The following is a 22,201-nucleotide window of genomic DNA, read 5'->3' as shown; positions in this document are numbered from 1 at the left end:
AAGAAGTGGACACTTAGCCAACTGAGCCAACCAACCCCCAACATTGAAATTTTATTAAGGATTACATTGGATCTGTAGAATGCTTTCAGCAGTACTGACATTTTATTTTAATTAGTTAATTAGTTAATTAATTAATTTAAAGATTTTATTTATTTATTTGTCAGACAGGGAGAGATAGCAAGAGAGGGAACACAAGCAAGGGGAGTGGGAGAGGGAGAAGCAGGCTTCCTGTGGAATGGGGAGCCGGATGCTGGACTCTATCCTAGAATCCTGGGATCATAACCTGAGCTAAAGGCAGACACTTAATGACTGAGCTACCAGGTGCCCCAATACTGACATTTTAACAATATTAAGTCTTCCAAACCATGAACAAGGGATGTGTTTCCATTTATTTATGATTTCTTTAATTTCTTTTAGCAATGTTTTTCATAGTTTTCATTGTAAAATTCTTTCACCTCCTTGGTTTAGCTAATTCCTAAGTATTTTTTTTAAGATTTAAAAAAAATATTTAGAGAGAGAGAGAGTGCACACACCAGCAGGGTGAGGGGCAGAGAGAGAGAGAGAGAGAGAAAGAAGGAGACAGCCCAATGAAGGACTCAATCCCATGACCCTGAACTCATGACCTGAGCCGAAATCAAGGGTCTGAGCTTTAACTGACTGAGCCACCCAGTAGCTTTTTTGATGCCATTGTAGTATATGTGCTGCCAAAGCAAGCACTTTTGATGCCATTGTAAATGGAATTGTAATTTCCTTTTCAGATTGTTCATTGTTAGTATACAGAGATGCAACTGATTTTTTAAAAGTATTTTATTTATTTATTTCAGAGAGAGTGAGTAAGAGAGAACATGAGAGGTGAGAAGGTCAGAGGGAGAAGCAGGCTCCTTGTGGGGCTGAGATCCTGATGTGGGACTCAATTGGGACTCTGGGATTATGACCTGAGCTGAAGGCCGCTGCCTAACCAGCTGAGCCACCCTGGTGCCCCCGACTGATTTTTGTGTCTTGACATTACACCCTGCCACTTTGCCAAAATCATTTATTATTCCTTTTCTTTAAGATTTTATTTATTTATTTGACAGAGATCACAAGTAGGCAGAGAGAGAGAGAGGAGGAAGCAAGCTCCCCACTGAGCAGAAAGCCCAATGCGGGGCTCAATCCCAGGACCCTGAGCCAAAGGCAGAGGCTTAACCCACTGAGCCACCCAGGCGCCCTGAAAATGGTTTTAGAATTAAATCCTTTTATTATTGACCACACTGCTTTTAACAATCACCCCATAGAATGTGTTAACATAATTTGTTCCTCAGTAGCTTTTAGATTAGTCCTTGACATAAGTATTAATATATTTATTTAAATTAAAAAGGATGTCAGGGGGCGCCTGGGTGGCTCAGTGGGTTAAGCCTCTGCCTTTGGCTCAGGTCATGATCTCAGGGTCCTGGGATCAAGCATCAGGCTCTCTGCTCAGCGGGGAGCCTGCTTCCCCCTCTCTCTCGGCCTGCCTCTTTGCCTACTTATGATCTCTCTCTGTCAAATAAATAAATAATATCTTTATAAAAAAAGGGATATCAGGCTTTTTCTGACAAAAATAAAGGTTTTGCTAATTGGCTTGACAATGACTGGTTTTGTCAATTTAGGTTATACAGCAAACATTTTCCATAACTTGAATGAGTTTAAATGTGTGGTATTAAGGTCTAGATGAAAATCCATGCAAATTTTGTGATCAAAGTGTTTTTACCAAAAATACTGTATAAGTTTAATGAAGTTAACAGTAGTGTGATTTTCTCAGGCAGATATGAGTAAATTGAGTTAAAGAAGATGCTTCTACGTCAAAGGAACAGACGTAAGAGTCTTTGTGAGGGATCAAGACACTATGGCCACAAGGCCCAATTTGGCCTGCCTTCCATGTTTTGCTAGTGGTAAAATATAAGGCTATTTGCCCTTTTAATCATTTTTTCAGTACACAATTCTGTGGCATTTATTAAGTATATATTCATAGTGTTGTATAACCACCACCACTGTCCATTTCCTGAACTTTTTCAGTATCCGAAATAAAAACTCTGCCTACCACCTATTTTTGTAAATAATTTGTCATTGGAACACAGCCATGTTCATTTATTTACATATTATCTACAGTACAACGGCAGGGTTGAGTTGTTACTACAGGGAACTAAGGCCTGCAATCCTAAAATATTTGTTATCTGACCCTTTAGAAAAAACGTTTCCCAAACCCTAGTCTTTCATATATTGTAGAAAAGCCTTCTTGGTATCCTTCCAAGAAACGGATTGAGCTAATGACTTTAAGGACTGGTAAATAAGCATGCAATTTCTGTTTTTTTTCCCCTCAAAACTGAGGAAACTTAATTCAATTTTCACCTATAGAACAATAAATTTTTTTAAAAAGATTTTATTTATTTATTTGACAGAGAGAGATCACAAGTAGGCAGAGAGGCAGGCAGAGAGAGGGGGAAGCTCTGCTGAGCAGAGAGCCCGATGCAGGGCTGGATCTCAGGACCCCAAGATCATGACCCCAGCCGAAGGCAGAGGCTTTATCCCAGTGAGCCCCCTAGGCACCCCTAGAGCAATAAATTTTTGATAGATCACTATATGATGAATTTTGATATATTTCATCTCTAAACACTCCAGCCTGCATTTTTTAAAGATTTATTTATTTTGAAGAGAGAGAGAAAGAAAGAATGAGAGTGAGGGAGGGGACAGAGAGAGAGAAGGAGACAAACAGACCTCTCCCTGACAACATGGGGCTTGATCCCAGGACCCTGATATCATGACATGAGCCGAAATTAAGAGTCAAATGCTCAACTGACTGAGTTACCCAGGTGCCTCTCCCGCGTGCATATTTTTAACAAGAGATCAATATTTGTCCAGAGTTCTGTTCTTTTGAGGGAAAATTTACAGTGAAATGTACAAATGTTGTGTTCCATTCCATAAGATGCATATTTCTGTGTAAACACAAATCAGTATCAAACTACGGCTTATTACTATCACCCCAGAAAACTCCTTTATGCTTCTCCACTCCCATGAGGCAACCAAACCTGTTGTATAACTTCATATATATTGACTACTACTGTATATTCTCTTTTGGATAAGACTTATTTCACTCAACATGTTTTTGAGAGTCATCCCTAATGTTACATGTACCTAGTTTATTCTATTTGGTTATTATTAGTTGATTAATCAACTGAGCTATTGGTCCTTTCACATTTGAGTTGTAAGAGTTCTTTCTATTAGTCTAGATACAAGTCTCTTATCAGATATATGATGTAAAAATATTTTCTTGGGGCGCCTGGGTGGCTCAGTGGTTTGGGCTGCTGCCTTTGGCTCGGGTCATGATCTCAGGGTCCTGGGATCGAGCCCCGCATCGGGCTCCCTGCTCCGCAGGAAGCCTGCTTCCCTCTCTCTCTCTCTCTCTCTCTCTGCCTGCCTCTCTGCCTGCTTGTGATCTCTGTCTGTCAAATAAATAAATAAAATCTTTAAAAAAAAATATTTTCTTGTTTTGTGTTTTTTTTCATTTTCTTGTTGGTGTCCTTTGAGGCACATATTTTTTTTTTAAATTAGTTTCAGACATATAACATAGTGATTTGACAATTTTAAAAAAGATTTTATTTATTTGGGGCTCCTGAGTGGCTCAGTGGGTTAAGCCTCTGCCTTTGGCTTGGGTCTGCCTCTCTGCCTATCTCTCTGCTTACTTGTGATTTCTCTCTCTGTCAAATAAATACATAAAATCTTTTTAAAAAAGGTTTCATTTATTTGACAGAGAAAGAGAGCACAAGCAAGGATAGCAGCAGGCAGAGGGAGAGGGAGAAGGAGAAGCAGGCTTCCCAATGAGCAGGGAGCCCACTGTGGTGTTCGATCCCAGGACTCTGGCTGGGATCATGATCTGAGCCAAAGGCAGCTGCTTTAACCAACTGAGCCACCCAGGTGCTCCTGATTTGACAATTCTATACATTACACTATATTCTCCAATAAGTGTAATTACCATCTATTACCATACAATGTTATTACAATATTATTGACTGTATTCCCTATGCTGTATTTTTCATCCCTGTGACACATTTATTTTATAACTGGAAGTTTCTACTTGTAATCCTCTTCACCTCAAAAGTTTTTTATTCTTTATAATTATTTTTAATAATATATTTTTACACCCATATTATTATATCCATGCCTAAAGCATGGCTCAAACTCACAACCGCAAGATCAAGAGTTGTATCTACTGACAAAACCAGCCAGGCACCCCACCTCAAAAGTTTTAATTTTGATAAAGTCCAGTTTATTTTTTCTTCTGTTGTTCGTGCTTTTTTCTAAGAAATCTTTGCCAAATCAAGGTCATGAAGGTTTGTCCTCGTATTTTCTCCTAAGAGTTTTGTAGCTGTAGGTCTTACATTGAGTCCTTTGACTTAATGTGAGTTAACTTTTTTTTTTTTAAGGATTTTATTTATTTACTTGGCAGAGAGAGATCACAGTAGACAGAGAGGCAGGCAGAGAGAGAGAGAGAGGGAAGCAGGCTCCCTGCTGAGCAGAGAGCCCTATGCGGGATTCGATCCCAGGACCCTGAGATCATGACCTGAGCCAAAGGCAGCGGCTTAACCCACTGAGCCACCCAGGAGGCCGTGAGTTAACTTTTGATATAGTGTGAGGTAAGGACCCAACTTCATTGTTTTGCATGTCACTATCCAGTTTTCTCAGCGCTATTTGTTGAAAAGACTATCCTTTTTTGTTTTTTTTAAAGATTTTATTTATTTGAGAAAAAGAGAATGAGAGAGAGAGAGAGAGAGTGAGCATGAGAGGGGCAAGGGACAGAGAGAGGCAGACTCCTCACCAAGCAGGGAGCCTGATGCAGGACGAGATCCTGGGACTCCAGGATCATAATCTGAGCTGAAGGCAGTTACTTAGCCAACTCAGCCACTCAGGTGCCCTGAAAAGACTATTCTTTCCATATTGGATGATCTTGACAGCCTTGTTAAAAATTAGTTGACCATGGATATGTGGGTTTATCTCTGGACTCTCAGTTCTATCCCACTGACCTGTATATCTGTCCTTGTCAATAGCACAGAAGTGCTGATTACCGCTGCTTTGTAGTTCAGTTTTGAAATAAGAAGTGTGAGTCCTTCCACTTTGTTCTTTTGAGTTTTTTTTTTTTTTTTTTTTTTTTAGCTATTCTGGGTCTTTTGCAACTCCATATATATTTTATTTATTTATTTATTTATTTAAAGATTTTATTTATATATTTGACAGAGAGTTCACAAGTAGGCAGAGAGGCAGGCAGAGAGAGCGGGAAGCAGGCTCCCTGCTGAGCAGAGAGTCCAATGTGGGGCTTGATCCCAGGATTCTGAGATCATGACCTAGGCTGAAGGCAGAGGCTTAACCCACTGAGCCACCTAGGTACCCCATTTTATTTATTTTTAAAGATTTTATTTATTTGAGTGAAAGAGAAGGTATGCATGTGAGCTGGGAGGGGCAGAGGGAGAGGGAGAGAATCTTGAGCAGACTCTGCACTAAGCATGGAGCCTGCCTTGGGGCTGGATTTGATGACCCTGAGATCATGACCTGAGCAGAAATCAAGAGTAGGATTATCTAATTGACTGAGCCATCCAGGCGCTCTTCCATATACCTTTTAGATTCTGCATGTCAATTTCTTTTTTAAATTTTTATTTTTTAAGTAGGCTCCACACCCTGTTTGGGGCCTGAGCTCTGAGATCAAGAGTAACATGTTGAAAAAAAAAAAAAAAGAGTCACATGCTCTATGGACTGTGCCAGCCAGGTGCTCTTAATCTGCTTATCAATTTCTTAAAAGAAGTCAGTTGGGATTCTGACAGCAATTATATTGAATCTGTAGATGAGTTTGAGTTTTGCCATCTTAAAAATGTTAAGTCTTCTGATCCATAAACATGTTTTTCTATTTATTTCTATCTAATCTTTTTTAAAAAGATTTTATGTGTTTGAGAGATAAAGAGAGAATACAAGTGAGCACCAGCAGGGAGGGGCAGAGGAAGAGGGTGAAGCAAACTCCCCACTGAGCAGGGAGCCCAGTGTGGGGCTCCGTTCCAGGACCCTGGGATCATGACTTGAGCTAAAGTCAGACACTTAACTGATTGAGCCACCCAGGCACCCCTTATCTAATTTCTTTCAACAGTATATTGTATTTTTTAAAAAGATTTTATTTATTTATTTGACAGACAGAAATCACAAGTAGGCAGAGAGGCAGGCAGAGAGAGAGCAGGGGAAGCAGGTTCCCTGCTGAGCAGACAGCCCAATGAGGGCGATCCCAGGACTCTGGGATCATGTCCTGAGCCAAAGGCAGAGGCTTTAACCCACTGAGCCACCCAGGAACCCCAATATATTGTATTTTTCAGAGTATAAGTTTTACACTTTTAAAATTACAGTCCAAAAATAATAAAATTAAATGTATCCCAAATTTCCTTTTTGATATCATTGTGTTTGTAATTCTTTTTCTTAATTTCATTTTAAGTTTATTTCAAGTGATAGAAATACAATTGATTTTTGTATACTGATCTTATATCTTCCAACCTTGTTGAACTCATTAATTAGTTTTCATTTTTTAAATTTTTTAGTGGACTGCTTAGGATTTTTTCAATATAAAGTTCATGTCATCTGCACATAGGGATAGCTTTACTTCTTACTTTCTAGTCTGCATGTTTTTTTTTTTTTTCCTATTTGTCCTTGTTAGAACTTTAATGTTGAATAAGAGCAGATATCTTTGTTGTCCTTGATGTTGGGAGAAAAGCACTCAGCCTTTCACCATTAAGTATGATGCTATTGTTAGCTTTTCACTGATACTCTTTAGCAGGTTGAGGAATTTCCTTCTACTTCAAATTTGTTGAGTGTTTTTATCAGGAGAGGGTACTGGACTTTGTCAAATGTTTCTGCTTCACTGAGTTGACTGTGTGATTTTTTTTTATTCTCTTGATATGACGTGAACTTCAAATCAAATATAAATAGCATTACAGAAGAAAGAGCTGACCTTGAGAATATTGACCCTGAAGCTCTTCCAGAGACTCTTGAGGAACTTTTTTATGCCAAATTTATCCATACACAGGAGGAAAGCGATTTGAAGGAAAAAATGAAGACATCTCAGAGGAGTTGATCCTTGGCAAAAGCTTCACATTAAAAGGGCAAAGTACAAAATGTTGGATGCTGATCCAAGCTTAGAGAGGGGTATGAGAATTTGACAAAATACTGAAAAAAAATGCTTGCTCATAACTTATATGAGAAGTTCAAACAGCTAGTGGTTAAGTTTTTCATCAAAAAGTAGAACACTTCTTTTTTTATAATTTTTTAAAAAGATTCTATTTATTTATCTGAAAGAGAGTGAAAGAGAGAGAGAGAGAGTGCACATAAGAAGGGGGCAGAGGGAGAGGGAGAAGCAGGCTCCCCGCCAAGCAGGGAGCCCGATGAGGACCTCAATACCAGGACCTCATGACTTGAACCGAAGGCAGACACTTAACCAACTGAGCCACCCAGTCTCCCCAAACACTTTAAATCTTAATATTTCTGGTTTATTGTTATTTTTTTGTTTATTTATCTTTAGTAATTTCCACATCCAATGTGGGTCTTGAATTCTAGACCCTGAAATCAAGAGCTATGTGCTCTTCTTTTTTTTTTTTTTTTAAAGATTATTTATTTATTTATTTGTCAGAGAGAGAGAGAGAGAGAGAGCGAGCACAGGCAGGCAGAGGCAGAGGGAGAAGCAGGCTTCCTGTGGAGCAAGGATCCCGATGCCGGGATCATGACCTGAGCCGAAGGCAGCCGCCCAACCAACTGAGCCACCCAGCCATCCCTCTATGTGCTCTTCTGACTGAGACAACCAGGCACCCCAATATTTCTGATGTTTCAGATTGTTCTAAATAAATTTAATTATACTATATCTATTTCCTTATACATTTCTAACTGATAGGGTTTTTCATGTTTTGATAAAAAAGGTTAAAGGCGGGACACCTGGGTGGCTCAATTGTTGAGCCTCTGCCTTGGGCTCCGGTTGTGATTCCAGGGTTCTGGGATGGAGTGCAGAGTTGGGCTCCCTGTTCAACGGGCACCTTGATTCTCCCTCTCCCACTCTCTGGGCTTTTGTTCCTTCTGTCAATAAATAAAATCTAAAAAAAAAAAAAATAGTTTAAAGGCCATGGATTAATTGTGATTTTCCTCATTGATAATTAAGGTTGCTTTGCATGGTTTCTGCTTGCACAGTCATCTTCAGGGTATCACACTCCTGTGCAGAGAGGACTATCTGTATTATAATCTGACCACCAAATTATCACATATTTAGACCTCATTAGGTTTAAAAGTGATTTTTTAAAAAGTTATTTATTTATTTATTTGAAAGAAAGAGAGTGTGCAAGCAGAGGGAGAGGGAGTGGAAGAAGCAAACTCCATGCTGAGCCAGGAGCCTGATATGAGGCTCGATCCCAGGACCCTGGGATTGTGACATGAGCCAAAGGCAGACAGACACTCAACCTCTTGAGCCACCTCGGCACCCCAAGAGTGACATCTTCTTTCTTTTCCTATTCCCTTTCCATCTCTTCTCAAATAATTCAGTTGTAAAGCCTGTAGGTGGAGTCAGCAAGGTAGATAAGCATATTAGGGTGGCTTAGCATGTGACTATAGGAGCCAAGAAGGATAGGCGGTACTTACACAGGCGGGTAGCCCAGCATGGAAAATGGTTACATGTACATGAACTGATAAAGTAAGTAAATATACTAAGGATAATGGTAGCCACATTTCTTATTGTTAGAGTTACAATCTGTACTTCGTCAAATTTTATTCCGGCTCGGAGGACTGTACTTAGTCAAATTTTCAACCATTTGACTTTGTCTGATAAAGGTGGGAAGTTTGATGAAGAATGTGGTATTTACACACCTTCAAAATCTCTCTCCGGAAAATACTAATTAATTACAAAGGCAAAAAAAAATAACTTCACAGTAGGTTTCCTGGGTGGCTTAGTCTGTTAAGGATCTGTTTTAGGTTCAGGTCACGGTCCTAGGGTTCTGGGATCCAGTCTGTCATCAGGCTCCCTGCTCCGTGGGGAGTCTGCTTCTCCCTCTGCCTCTGTGCCCCAAATCACGCTCTCCCTTTCTCCGTCCCTCTCAAAAATAAATAAAATCCTTAAAAAAAAAAAAAAAACTTAACAGTAGAGAAGCCTGCCAGATACTCTCTTAATCAACTTATCAAAGTTATAGAAGTCATGAAATCATGTGCATTTATACGCAGTGAAAAGAACACAGCATGAAAAACTTAAACTCAAATTGAGGGTTATTCTATAAGATAACAGGTTTGGAATCTTCAGCATTTTCAATGTTGTGAAAGTTCAAGACCAAAGAACTTTTCAGATTGAAAGAGACTTGAAACCTGATCTAATGGGATGCATGATTCTGAACCAGAAACTGCTGTAAGAAAGTTCACAGAGGCAAAAAGAAAAACAAATGGAGTCTGAGGAAGGTACGTTAATTTCCTTGTGTTGATCGTTGTATTGTGATTATGTAACAGAATATATTTGCCTGTGGGAAATATACATTAACATTTTTATTTTATTCTATTTTTTTACATTAACATTTTTGATAATTATGGGGCATGTCAGCAACATATTCATATGGTTCAGGAAAAGATAAAGCTCTTTGTATTGTATTTGTAACATTTTTGTAAGTTTGAGATTATTTTAAAATAAAAACCTTTTAAAATTTTTATTTATTTAGAAGATTTATTTCTTTGACACAGAGAGAAGTCACAAGTAGGCAGAGAGAGAGAGGGGGAAGCAGGCTCCCTGCAGAGCAGAGAGCCCAATGCTGGCCTCGATCCCAGGACCCGAGATCATGACTCGAGCTGAAGGCAGAGGCTTAACCTACTGAGCCAACATGCACCCAAATTAAAAACTTTTTAATTTTTAAAATATTTTATTTATTTGAGATAGTGGGAGAGAGAGAGAGAGACAACGAGCTGGGTGGGAGGGGGGAGAGGGAGAGGGAGAAGCAGTCTCTCTGCTGAGGAAGAAGCCGGATTTGGGGCTCAATTCCAGAACCCTTGGATCATAACTTGAGTAGAAGGCAGAAGCAATAAAGTTGGAATACCACTGCCCTGGAACTAACTTCCTTCTCTATGGCTCCAGGCAAATGAAATAGTTTGCTGAACTTCTCCAGATCATTTTCTTTTTAAAAGATTTTATTTATTTATTTATTTGACAGGCAGAGATCACAAGTAGGCACAGAGGCAGGCAGGCAGAGAGAGAGAGAGAGAGAGAGGGAAGCAGGCTCCCCGGTGAGCAGAGAACCCGATTCGGGACTCAATCCTAGGACCCTGAGATCATGACCTGAGCCGAAGGCAGCGGCTTAACCCACTGAGCCACCCAGGCGCCCCTCCAGAGCATTTTCTCTGCTCTACTCACAAGATGTTAATAGAAAACACAGTTGGGGTGCCTAGTGGCACAGTGAGGTGTCAGACACTTAGTTTTGGCTCAGATCCTGATCTCAGGGTTATGAGATCTAGCCCTGCATCCAGCTCCAAGCTTGGCATGGATGCTGCTAAAGGCTCTTTCTCTCTTCCTCAGGCCCTCCCCTGCCTCTTTCTCTCAAATAAATAAATAAATCTTGAGAGAAAGAGAGAAACAAAGAAGGAAAGAAAGGAAGGAAGGAAGGAAGGAAGGAAGGAAGGAAGGAAGGAAGGAAGAAAGAAAGAAAGAAAGAAAGAAAGAAAGAAAGAAAGAAAAGAAAGAAAGGTGTACTTAGGAAGGTGGGGGGCCCATTAGTACTCCAGGGTCTAAGGCCTGGGTTCATAATTCCTGCTAGCCAGTTACTACTTAACCGCTCTCTGCCTGAATTCATTCTCTCTGTTCAAAGGTTTCCCAGTGCTTACAGGATGAAGTCAAAATTCACTGCCACAACCAAGTAACATCTCCGCTTGCACACCATGGGCTCAAAGGTTTCACCCAGCTTGCTTTTCACACTTTAAAGCCTTTGATCCAGTTGTTTTTGTGTATCTGAGATGGTATTTCCTCCCCATCACATTCTATTCATCCTTAAAAGTTGGGTCTTGAAACCTCACCAGACTTCCTCACAAGCTATTAGTCACCTGCTGTTCTGGTGTTACATAATATCATGTTTATAACGCCATATTGGCCAATCAAACTTCGTTAATAATTTAAAATCTTTCTGCTCCTCCATAGGTCATTCATTCACTCATTCATCAAATATTTATGGAATATCTATTAGATAACAGGCTCTGTTCCCAGCACTGAGAGTACACCTGTAAACAAGTCACGGTTAGGTTCTCATGTAATGGATGTGGACAAGTAAGAAAAATATCAGGTCGTGGTGAGTGCTACCTAGAGAATGTCCGGTGAATGTGATTAGCAGGTCAATTAGTACGGTCAGAGATCGTTTTTTTCTAACGCACCCTTAAGCTATTAATTTGAAAGCGCCTAAGCCACAGCCATAGGGTAAAACCTGTCCAGGTCTCAGGAACCAGCTGGTGAAGGGCCCCGAGGTAGCAAAGAGCCGGCGTGGCTGCAGCCACGAGGGGGAGGAAGGTGTGTGCTGCCCAAGCAGCGCCGGGTGGTGGTGCCAGGTGGACGCTTACAAAGGCTACGCGGCCACTCCATGCGCTCAGTCTGAGGCCAGGGGCGGAAGCAAACGCAGATTCCCGCCCCGCCTGGGGGTTCCTCGGGAAGCACTCGACACCATAAACGGCCTTCCCCCTCCGAACTTCTCACGCCAGGTCTTTCCTCTCTGGCGCTGCCAGGGGATGACACAGAACCTCTGTGCAGTGGTTCACGGGATGCAGGAACTTGGCTATAGGACAGCCCGCACGTCCAGGGTGAGCAGCGAAAAAGGTGCGCAGCGTGCCTCGGCGGGCGGAAGAGGAGGGAGCAAGCGTTCGTTCCTGGCCCGCCTGGCGCCGGTGCTGCGCATGCGTGCGCGCGTGCCCTCTTCGGTTAAGGACCGGGTCCCGAGAAGGGGCGGGGCTGGCCCTCCGCGCCGGAAGGGGGTTGGCTGGGCGGGGCCGGGAGGCTGTGGCGGCGGCTACGCGCGCGCGCGCGCGGGTGCGAACGGGGATCGCCGCGAGGGCCGGGGCGGGCCGGGCGGTGGGGACGACGGACGGCGATTATGGCCGCGGCGGCGGGCGGCGGCGGGCTGGGGGCTGCGGCGGGTGCCGCGGGCGCTGGAGGCGCGGCGGCGGCCACGGGCCTGGCTGTTTATCGGCGGAAGGACGGTGGCCCGGCCAGCAAGTTTTGGGAGAGCCCGGAGACGGTGTCCCAGCTGGATTCGGTGCGGGTCTGGCTGGGCAAGCACTACAAGAAGGTGGGTTCGCGCGCCCGTGGGGGCCGGGGAGGCCACGCGACGGGAGCCGGGCGCAGCTACTGGCCTCGCGGGCCTCTGGCCGCCCCCCCCCCCCCCCCCCCCCCCCCCCCCCGCGCGCCACGAGGGACAACAAAGGCAGGCGCCGGGCCCGCCACGCCCCCGCCGTCCGCTCTCGGCGCCCGCGCGCCGGGGGCTGCACCGGGCCCCCGGGGCCAGGCCTCTGGGAGTCCCCGCACCGCGCGGGCCAGAGCCCCAGCTCGCCCCGGCGTGCAGGAGCATCTCGAGCTCAGCAACCCGGAGGGCGTGAATCTCTTTTGTTAGCGGCACTGGGTGTGCGAACAATGATTCTTACAAACTGTCCGAGCCAGGGTTGTGAGGGCAGCTTCACGTTTTGTTTCAAGTCAAGTGAGGTAGCTCAGGTTCTGCTGCCTGTTGTTGGTTTGGTAAAGAATGACTAGACATTGTACTCGGAAGTTAGTAACAGCAGGCCAATATAATGGGTGCTTGTATTGATGAGCACTGATGTTTAAAAAAAAAAAATGACAGTGTTTATTGTACTTGTAGTTGCCTGCAGTGTGAGTACAGGAGTTAACGTACTTGTATTTACTGTGTTTCTCAGGGAGGCCTTCCCCGAGAACCCCATTTATACTTGACTGCCGCACTTCGTATCACCTTTATTTGTCTCGTACCATTTTGTGAGATTATTTTCATCTAGCTGTTTCTCCTACTTTGGGGAGCTTAAGTTTCGCTGAATCAGTGGTATTGAAAGTTGTGACTTAACCTTTTATTTATAACGAGTTTTTTAACTCCCCTTGTAGATACATGGGAATGACTCCCTTGGAAGGTGTAATGAAGCAGACTGCCCCAAATACCTGTTCTGCCCCAGATTTCCGAACATACCTTTCTATTGCCATACTTCCCCTCCCCATTGAGAACCATAACACTGGGGCAAGGACCTTGTCAGGCCTCTTCACTGCATTGGCCCCTACCCCCAACATGGTTGGTACTCATAGCCGCTCCCTCAGTAGTTGCTTAGTAAATATTTGTTCAGTGAATGAAAAGAGGAGGTAGTCTAGAAACCTGGTCATTTGAGTTCTGCAGCGCAATGGAGTCTGGTCAGGTTTTGGAGGTTGATAGGGATAGGATCTTGGGTTCCTTTGACGTTACACTGTAGTGCTTTCAGAAGTGACTTTCTTCCTGAAGTTTTAGGAAGTGAGAGACGATGTATATTTTTATATGCTAAATTTTTTTTTGCCCTGAAATTTTGCATTCACATTTGGGATTGCCAGTTTTTCTCATCTGCATTTAAGTAGACAAGAATATTGCTCTCCCTTATACAGTGATAAATTGGTCACTTTTTTTTTTTTTTTTTTGTAGGGAGCAGAGCTTCTAGAATTGGCTAAGGGAATTGAATACTTATATTATGAAAGTATTATTTTTATCATGTGCCCTTAAGCCAATACTTTGGGTTTTAAATTCAGTGTACCTTAATGTAGCCTTCCTCCTCTCTCAGTCTTGATTTCTTTATTGAGGTATAATTGACATATAACATTAGTTTATCAATGTAGTTTTAGCAGAAATGAGAAATATTCCTTTGGATATCAAGGAAGAGGAAGGAGAAGGAGAAATAATAGTAATTTCTGCCTCTCCAAACTCTGTGTGCATCTGTTTGGGCCCAGTTTTGTTGGAATGGGTTTGCTTGGTGGGTGAAAAAGTGGTTCTGGGGCAGACTGAGGAATGTGTCCCAGAGTGTTGAGGCCATTGGGCAGCTGGTGGCTCAGTATTCTTCAGGCCTTAAAGGTAAAGTAAAAGTTAGATATCAGGGTTTCATAAGGCCAGAGGGTATTTCTTGGGACTCCTGAAATTGAGAATTGTATATTCCTTATGCCTGACAGCCAGAAACCTGTTAGACTTAGAGAGTGGTGTTTTAGTGGTGAAAGTACTATCCAGGACACAATATATTTCCACTCAGTGTACACATTGATAGTTTTTTTTTTTTTTTTTAAAGATTTTATTTATTTATTTGACAGACAGAGATCACAAGCAGGTAGAGAGGCAGGCAGAGAGAGAGAGAGGAGGAAGCAGGCTCCCTGCTGAGCAGAGAGCCCGATGCGGGACTCAGATGTGGGACTCAATCCCGGGACCCCGAGATCATGACCCGAGCCGAAGGCAGCGGCTTAACCCACTGAGCCACCCAGGTGCCCCAAGATAGTCCCATTTTTATTAATGGGTTTATTCGTGCATTCCATGGACAACTGGGCATCTAACTGTAACTGGGCACTTAAACCATTACCCAAATCCTTACAGCCGTCGTGGTTAATACATATTTATTTCATTTTACACATGAGTGGAACCTGAGACTCCAGATGTGAGTGACTTAGAGTTCTAAGATTACAATTAGGAGTGGCAGATTTGGAATTCAGTGAAGGTCTGCCTGGCTCCAGAGCCCCGGTTCTTTTTGCTACACATAATCCCTCTCATCAAGGAATGTAGTGGAAGGTAATGGAAAATGTATTGGTAAAAATAGACATAGACACTTGTAAAACTCATGTGGTTTCAAGTTAAAAGAGAACCTCCTTGTATTGTTTTTATTTTCTCTGTGTCCTTAGTAGGTGCTCAGTACATGTTTGTTCAGTGAATGAACAGATTAGGAACCTCGTCATTTAAGCTTTGTTGCTAAATCTGGCTCAGGAACACAGAAGGAAGAGGGAGTTCTTTTTGATTAGGATGAGCTTCAACTAGGCCAAAGAAGTTCAGAGGAGGTGACTCCTGGAGAGGGGAAAAAGTAGGTGAGTAGAAGCAGAGGGCTGTTGGCTTGAGGCTGCATTTTAAGTCCAGCCGCAGGGCAGAAGCTTGTTCATCTCCTGCCTGAGCGGTCTTTGTATTATTGGCTACATGTCTTTCATTCTAACTTTGGTGAAGATGAAAGCTGTATTTCTATCAGTGGTTTCTGAGTGGTTTTCAAACGATAAAGGCTTACTGGTCTTACATGGTTTCAACTCAGATACTTTGGAGGTGAAGGATATCTGTAAACCGTTAAGTTCCCAGGTAAATTTCTTCCTGGTTTGGTTTATTCTCGAAATAAGATTTAAGATGTCAGGATGATTTCAATCTAAGGGTGGTTACTAAAGTAGACTTGATTTCCAAAGGAATGCATTTCAGTACACTTTACATAAAGTATTTAACAGTTAAAGACAGGTTTTGTTGTTTGTTTTATGGGGCATTTACTGCAGTAGGTTTGTTTAGGGACAAGTTGTTAAACTTGATATTTCATTCATGCCATAGATAGCGTGAAGCAGATATATTGATAAAACTTTCTAAGCTTATCTTCCTACCTTTCTTTTCTTCTTAAAAATCTTTCTACCTTTCTTAAAATACTTGAGACTAAAAATTTTTGGTTGTCTTAAGTAAAACATGCTGTTGAACTTTTTTTTGATCAAAAGATAACATGTTTATGACTGAAATAATTTATAGTTATTAATTTTTTTGTTAATCAGATTTCAGTATTTTGAAAGCTGTCAGGAATCTTTATGTTTTAGGTAATGTTTTTTGAAGCCATTGGAAATGAGCTCTATTATGTTCCTATAGGATAGTGAATGAGCATTACACTTTGGAACTTGTGTGTTCCATACTGTTGGCTGCTAATTGCTGATGTCCTTGAGCAGATAACTTGATTTCTGTTTTAATTTTCCGTATGCAAATTGAGAGTAAGATTGACTTCCATAAGACTGAATCAAATGCTATAGTGGTTGAAGATGGGATTATGTTAAATTTGAGATGGTAATGATACTTTTGTGTATATCCCATGATCAGCTTGCTTTATTCGTATTGGTTAAATAGAATGTTAATATTTTGAGATGTTTAAAAGTTGATTTAAGAGGCACCTGGGTGGATCAGTTGTTTTAGCAGCAGCCTTCGGCTCAGGTCATGATCCCAGAGTCCTGGGATCAAGCCCTGCATCAGGCCCCCTGCCTGGCGGGGAGCCTGCTTCTCCCTCTTCCACTCTCCCTGCTTGTGTTCCCTCTCTGTCTCTCTCTCCGTCAAATAAATAAAATCTTTTTTTTTTTTTTTTTTTTTTAAGATTTTCATCCATTCATTCGACAGACAGATTACAAGTAGGCAGAGGAGATAGGCAGAGAGAGAGAGAGGAGGAAGCAGGCTCCCCGTCGAGCAGAGAGCCCGATGCGGGGCTCGATCCCAGAACCCCGGGACCACGACCTAAGCCGAAGGCAGAGGCCTCAACCCACTGAGCCACCCAGGCGCCCCCAAATAAATAAAATCTTAAAAAAAAAAAAAAAAGTTGATTTAAAGACCTTCTGGTCATACATTGGCTGCCTTTTGAGTGGTTGTGAGGTATGGTTTAATATATTAATGTGACGGTTCATTTATGAATTAAGAATGTCACCTTTTCATGTTTGGTAACTTTTGTGGGTGATTTGGAGAAAGTATCTAACCAGGGTTGAATATTTTATAGCTAAAAAATTGGCGGCACCTGGGTGGCTCAGTTGGTTAAGTGTCTGTCTACCTTCCGCTCAAGTCATGAATCCATGGTCCTGGCATCCAGCCCCGAGGTAGTCTGCTTCTCCCTCTGCCTTTCTCTCTGTGTGTCTCATGAATAAAATAAAAATAAAATCTAAAAAAAATTGGATTTAAAAATAGCTAAGGCAATAATTTTGATTGAACTTTGAACCTGGCCATCTTTATTTTGAAACTATAAAGTTGTCTACATGAAAACTTTTACATGTTTTTGTATTCTGAATGATAATACATCAGATTAAACTTGCATAGTAGTGAAATCTAGAATATGTATGAAACTATGTGTATAGCAGTTGCTAAACTTAGTTTTTCCTAAAGGGTTGATTTGGTTTTTGCTGAACAGCCTTCCTCCACAATGGTATATTTTTCAGTTTTAGGATTTGGCATTGTTCAGTTATCTACAGGTATCTGAAAAATAAAAAGTTAGACTAATTTTTCATGTCACTTGTACAGAAAATTGCAGTACATTATAACCCCTTTGAGAAACCTATTCTTATAAAAATAAAGTTAACCTTGCAGATATAGACTCCATATTTTGTCAGTTCTGTAGGATACGTTTGAAGAGTTTATTAAAGAGTCTATTATGTGGGTGCTATGAATTATTTACTAATTGAGTATTACTTATTAAAGATTTACTATGTTGAGTAAGTTGGAAAAAAACAGATACTGAGTTGTCACTTTAGAGTGTGTAGTCCTTAAAAAGTAAATTTGATAGTTTTTGTGGGAATTGGCAGTAGGCAGTATATTACAGGAAAGGGGAGTTTTAAGTAGTTTTCAACATTTAAAAATCGTTTTTAACTGGTTTTTAACTTCTATTTTTAAATTTAAAAAAAGATTTATTTATTTGAGAGAGAGAGAACATGGAGTCAAGGGGAGGGCAGAGGGAGAGGGAGAAGCATACTGCCTCGGGGTTGGATGCCAGGACCCTGAGATCATGACCTGAGCCTAAGTAAGAAGCTTAACTGATTGAGCCACCCAGGCTCCCCTATAAGTTTTAAATTATATTAAAGTATATTCTTTAAGATGTATAGTAATACCTGAAACAGACTTTTTTAAAAAAAGTTTAGTGCGGCTTCTTCTTCTTCTTCTTCTTTTTTTTTTTTTTTTTTTTTTAATATTTTTGTTTATTTGAAAGAGAGAATGTGAGAGAGAGCACAAGCAGGCTGAGGGGTGGAGGAGAAGCAGATTCCCTGCTACGAGGGAGCCTTATGTGGGGCTTGATCCCAGGACTCCGGGATCATGACCTGAGCCAAAGGCAGATGCTTAACCGACTGAGCCCCCCAGGTGCCCCAGTTTAGTAGTTCTTGAAGTGGGTTCCCACGCCAGTTGTGTCACCGAGAACTTCTAAGAAATACAAATTCTTGGGCCTGACCTATGGAATTTGAAACTCCGAATGGGTCTAAAGTTTGGAAAACATTATTTTAGGCCAACAGAATTGATATCTTACATGCTTAGTTGTATGAAGTTTTTTTTCCATTTTTTGACTGGTGGTGTGGCATAGGTAAAGTTTAACTTTGTGACCTTATGAAAACGTGTTTTCATGGAACACCCATAATATAAAAGAAAACTTTATAAGGATGAAAAAGGAATGTCTAGAAGAGGAATAGGCAGATTTATTCTATAAAGGGTAGGAGAGTAAACATTTTGGGCTTTTTAGGTCAGGCCATCTCAATTCTAACTGCTGGACTGCTGTTACATGGAAGCAGCCGTAGACAATGTGTAGTGAATGTGCTGTGTTTTGATAAAACTTCATTTATGGACACTGAAATTTGAATTTCATGTAATATTTGTCATGAAATATTACTTTTTTTTTTCTTAAGAATTTTTTGCTTATTAGAGAGACGGAGACAAGTCGGGGGGAGAGGGAGAAGCGGACTCCCTCTGAGCAGAGAGCTCAACATGGGCTTGATCTGAGGACCTCAAGATCACAACCTGAGCCAAAGGCAGATCCTCAATCGACTGAGCCACCCAGGTGCCCCAAAATATTACTTAAAATTTCTTTCCAGGGGTGCCTGGGTATTGCAGTTGGTTAAGTGCCTGACTCTTGGTTTCAGCTCAGGTCATATTCCCAGGGTGGTGAGATCTGGCCCTGTGTTGGGCTTCCTGTTCAGCTCAATGTCTGCTTGAGATTCTGTCTCTCCTTATGCCTCTTCTGCCCATGCTCTCTCCCTCTCTCTGGAATAAATCTTTAAAAAAACAAAATAAAACAAGATTTCCTTCTAGTCATTTAAAAATCTAAAAACTGCTCTTAGCTTTTGGTCCACAGAGAAACAGGCAGTGGGCTGGATTTTACCAGCATTTGGTCTTGTAATATAAAGCATTCCAACAAAATATCAGTCTTTAGCAAAGTGAACTGCGTGCTGGCTGTTTCATTGAGAGTGGAAAGCTAATGCACCTGAATAAGTAAAATTTGGGAGGATACTAAGCTTTAAGAAGAATTGCCTTTTTATATCATGCTTTATCTTTGCTTGGCAGTAGTACAGATTGAGAGTCATTCAGTCTAGTAAGAGTAGAATGTGCAGCTGGTAACTGTTTTGCCATGTATAAATCACTTAAAAATTATTTTTTGTATTAGAAACCTCTACCACATTAATCATGTTGGATGATAAGGGGAATGAGGTTTGTCCCAGGAAGAAAAATTCATTTTGCTATCTTCTGTTATCTTTTGAATTTCAAGGAGGTCTTTAGATGTTCTTCCTGCTTATTGGAGGCTTAAAAAAAATTTATTGACTGCGTTGGCTTTCCAAAGTGATGCTAAACGTTTCATAATTAAACTTTGATATTTAGTTTAAGTTGCTAGTTTATGCTTTCTGTGTCATGTTACCTTGCTGTAGAACTAGCTTGTTCTCTGCCACTGGTTTGGCCTTTGGACATTGTCGACATTAATGTGGATAACTTTTCAAATATATTTGTTTAAAAAATTTTTTTTTAGGATTATTTATTTGAGAGATAGCAACAGAGATAGTGACAAATAATGAGAGAGAGCACATTGAGGAGGTGAGGGAGAAGCAGGCTCCTCGTGGAGCAGGGAGCCTGGTGTTGGGCTCAGTCCCAGGGCTCTGGGATCAATGACCTGAGCTGATGCAGTTACTTAACTGACTGAGGTATCCGGATGCCCCTAACTTTTTTTTTTATTGTAGTAAAAAAAGTAACAGAATTTACTGTCCTAACCATTTTTAAGTGCACATTAAAACAACCATTTTATTATATTCAGAACTTCTTGGCATAAAACAACCATTTTGTTATGCTCCGAGTTTCTGTGTGTCAGGAATTTGGAAGGGTACAATGGGGACAGTTGTCTCTTAGAACTGTGTCTAGGGTTTCAACTGGGAAGATTTGATGATTGGGGATAACTTGACAGCTGGAGGCGGAATCATCTGGAACCATTATTTCTCATGTGTCTGGTGGTTGTACTGTCAGTCTTCTGGGACATCAGCTGGGGCTTCTGGCCATAGTATCTCCAAGAGGCTTCTCCCTGTTGTCTGGGGTTCCTCAAAGTATGGTGGCCTTCAGGTAGTTGGACTTCGTGGTAGTTCAGGATTCCAGAGGTGACTCTTCCCAAGGGACTACCTGGAAGCTTTTGACTTACCCTCAAAGGTCCCACAGCATCACTCCTGATCTCCCCACTGCATCCTGATGGTTACAAGTTAATCATTAAGGATGGTCTTGATTCAGCAAAGGAAGAGCATACACCCTACTTCTTGATGAGAGGAGTATCAAAGAAATTTGTTGGCCCGTTTTAAAAACAGTACAGTCTGCTCTCTGCCACAGGTTATTCTCCTGCTTACAAAATACATTTTGCTAATAGGTCTCATCTGATGATAGTATCAGGCTCAAGTTTGAGGTTCAAGATCTCACCATCAACTTTAGGTCCAGGTGTACACGAGATGACTTGGGTTCATTGCGTGGGTATGGTTTCTTTCCTTCAGACCTGTTAAGTAAAGAGATCAGTTATCTTTCCCTTCCCACTGCTCCCAGTATTTATTTTTGTAAGCTCTTTTTTACGCAGAGACCAAGGTTCAGACCTCTGCAAATCTGTCACCTGGCCAGTGCTTAGTAGGTAATAGGAAGTAAGCTACCGTTCTCTTCCACACGACTGTCCCAGGTTTTGAGTCCCCATCTTTATCTTGCAGTATGTTCATGCGGATGCTCCTACCAACAAAACGCTGGCTGGGCTGGTGGTACAGCTTCTTCAGTTCCAGGAAGATGCCTTTGGGAAGCATGTTACGAATCCGGCCTTCACCAAACTCCCGGTAAGTACATCAACTTGGAATAACACTGGGGAATCTTCAGTGTCTGTACTCTCAAGTGCAGCCTACAGCTCTTTCCTTTACTGCTGCTATCCTGTAGAATAAACAAAGAGCCTTAGTGGAATTTTCATGATAGATTATTATTACTTTTTCAGTGTAGGAAGTGTCACTTTTAGGAGACATTTAAAATTTGCATGAAACTTCACAACAACTATTTATAGACTTAATTGTGAACATTTTACTATGTCGTAGTTTCCTTCTAGTCTCTTTTCTACCAGGTCTTCTCCATTCTTTCTCCTGGTTCAGTTCTTGTGGCCAGGATACTTTTTTGTGGAATTTTTATCTTCTGTTGGTAAGATTTTCTGAGTTTGTGTGAAAATATAATTCTGTTGTCCTTGCAGTTGATACTTGGATAGTTTGGTGTAGAAATACTGGGTTATGCCTTTCTTCCTTTTGAAATATGTAGGTTTTGTTCCTTTCCTTTTTAAGTTTGTTTATTTTTAGTAATTTCTACACCCAGCGTGGGGCTTGAACTCACGACCTGGAGATCGAGTTGCGTGTCTACCAGATGAGCCAGCCAGGTGCCCCTGGTTTTATTTTTTCCTTTACATTTGATTTTGTAGAGAAAAATCTGATAACTTGATTTCCCCTTGTTTATACTGATCTTTGAAATTCAGAAATATAACTAGTTATAAGTCACAGTCCAAAGACTCATTTATATTTCTTTAGCTCAGGGAATATTAATTTTGTCTTCTCTCCTATCCCATATTCCTTCATTTATATTTTTGAACTCTGTATAAACATTAGATTTCTAAGAATAACTTGTAGCTTTTTCATAATTTTTGTCTTTTAATTCTCTGATTTGGGTTTTTGCAGTTTCCAGTCTAATGTTTGCTGCCTCCACTGAATTTAGAGGCAGACCTTTTTTTTAAATCTTAGAAGTCGCTGACTTGGGTGTTCTTATTTCATCACTAAATTTTTTGACAACTCATTGCTCTCTCAGATATGATTCAGAATAGGAGATTGTGTGTGTGTGTGTGTGTGTGTGTGTGTGTGTGTATTTTTTTTTTAATTCAAGAGCTTACTTAGTTTTTTTTT

The 22,201-nt window shown here is 41.2% G+C and overlaps 1 protein-coding gene across 3 annotated transcripts in view; it reads left to right on the top strand.

Moving 5' to 3' along the window:
- The first annotated feature begins 12,107 nt into the window (after positions 1 to 12,107).
- Positions 12,108 to 22,201, top strand: part of SMARCC1 (SWI/SNF related, matrix associated, actin dependent regulator of chromatin subfamily c member 1) — a 173,938-nt gene continuing 163,844 nt past the window's right edge. For all 3 annotated transcript variants that reach the window (XM_059389606.1, XM_059389605.1, XM_059389607.1), the window contains exons 1-2: positions 12,108 to 12,317; positions 20,987 to 21,106. In XM_059389606.1, the coding sequence (XP_059245589.1) occupies positions 12,123 to 12,317; positions 20,987 to 21,106 (315 nt within the window). In that variant the 5' untranslated portion in view covers positions 12,108 to 12,122. The remainder of the gene's footprint in view (positions 12,318 to 20,986; positions 21,107 to 22,201) is intronic.

Source organism: Mustela nigripes, chromosome 2 (genome assembly GCF_022355385.1).
Source record: "Mustela nigripes isolate SB6536 chromosome 2, MUSNIG.SB6536, whole genome shotgun sequence".
Lineage (NCBI taxonomy): Eukaryota > Metazoa > Chordata > Mammalia > Carnivora > Mustelidae > Mustela > Mustela nigripes.
The sequence above is the reverse complement of the archived record's forward strand: the minus strand, read 5'-3'. Positions and strand labels throughout refer to the sequence as shown.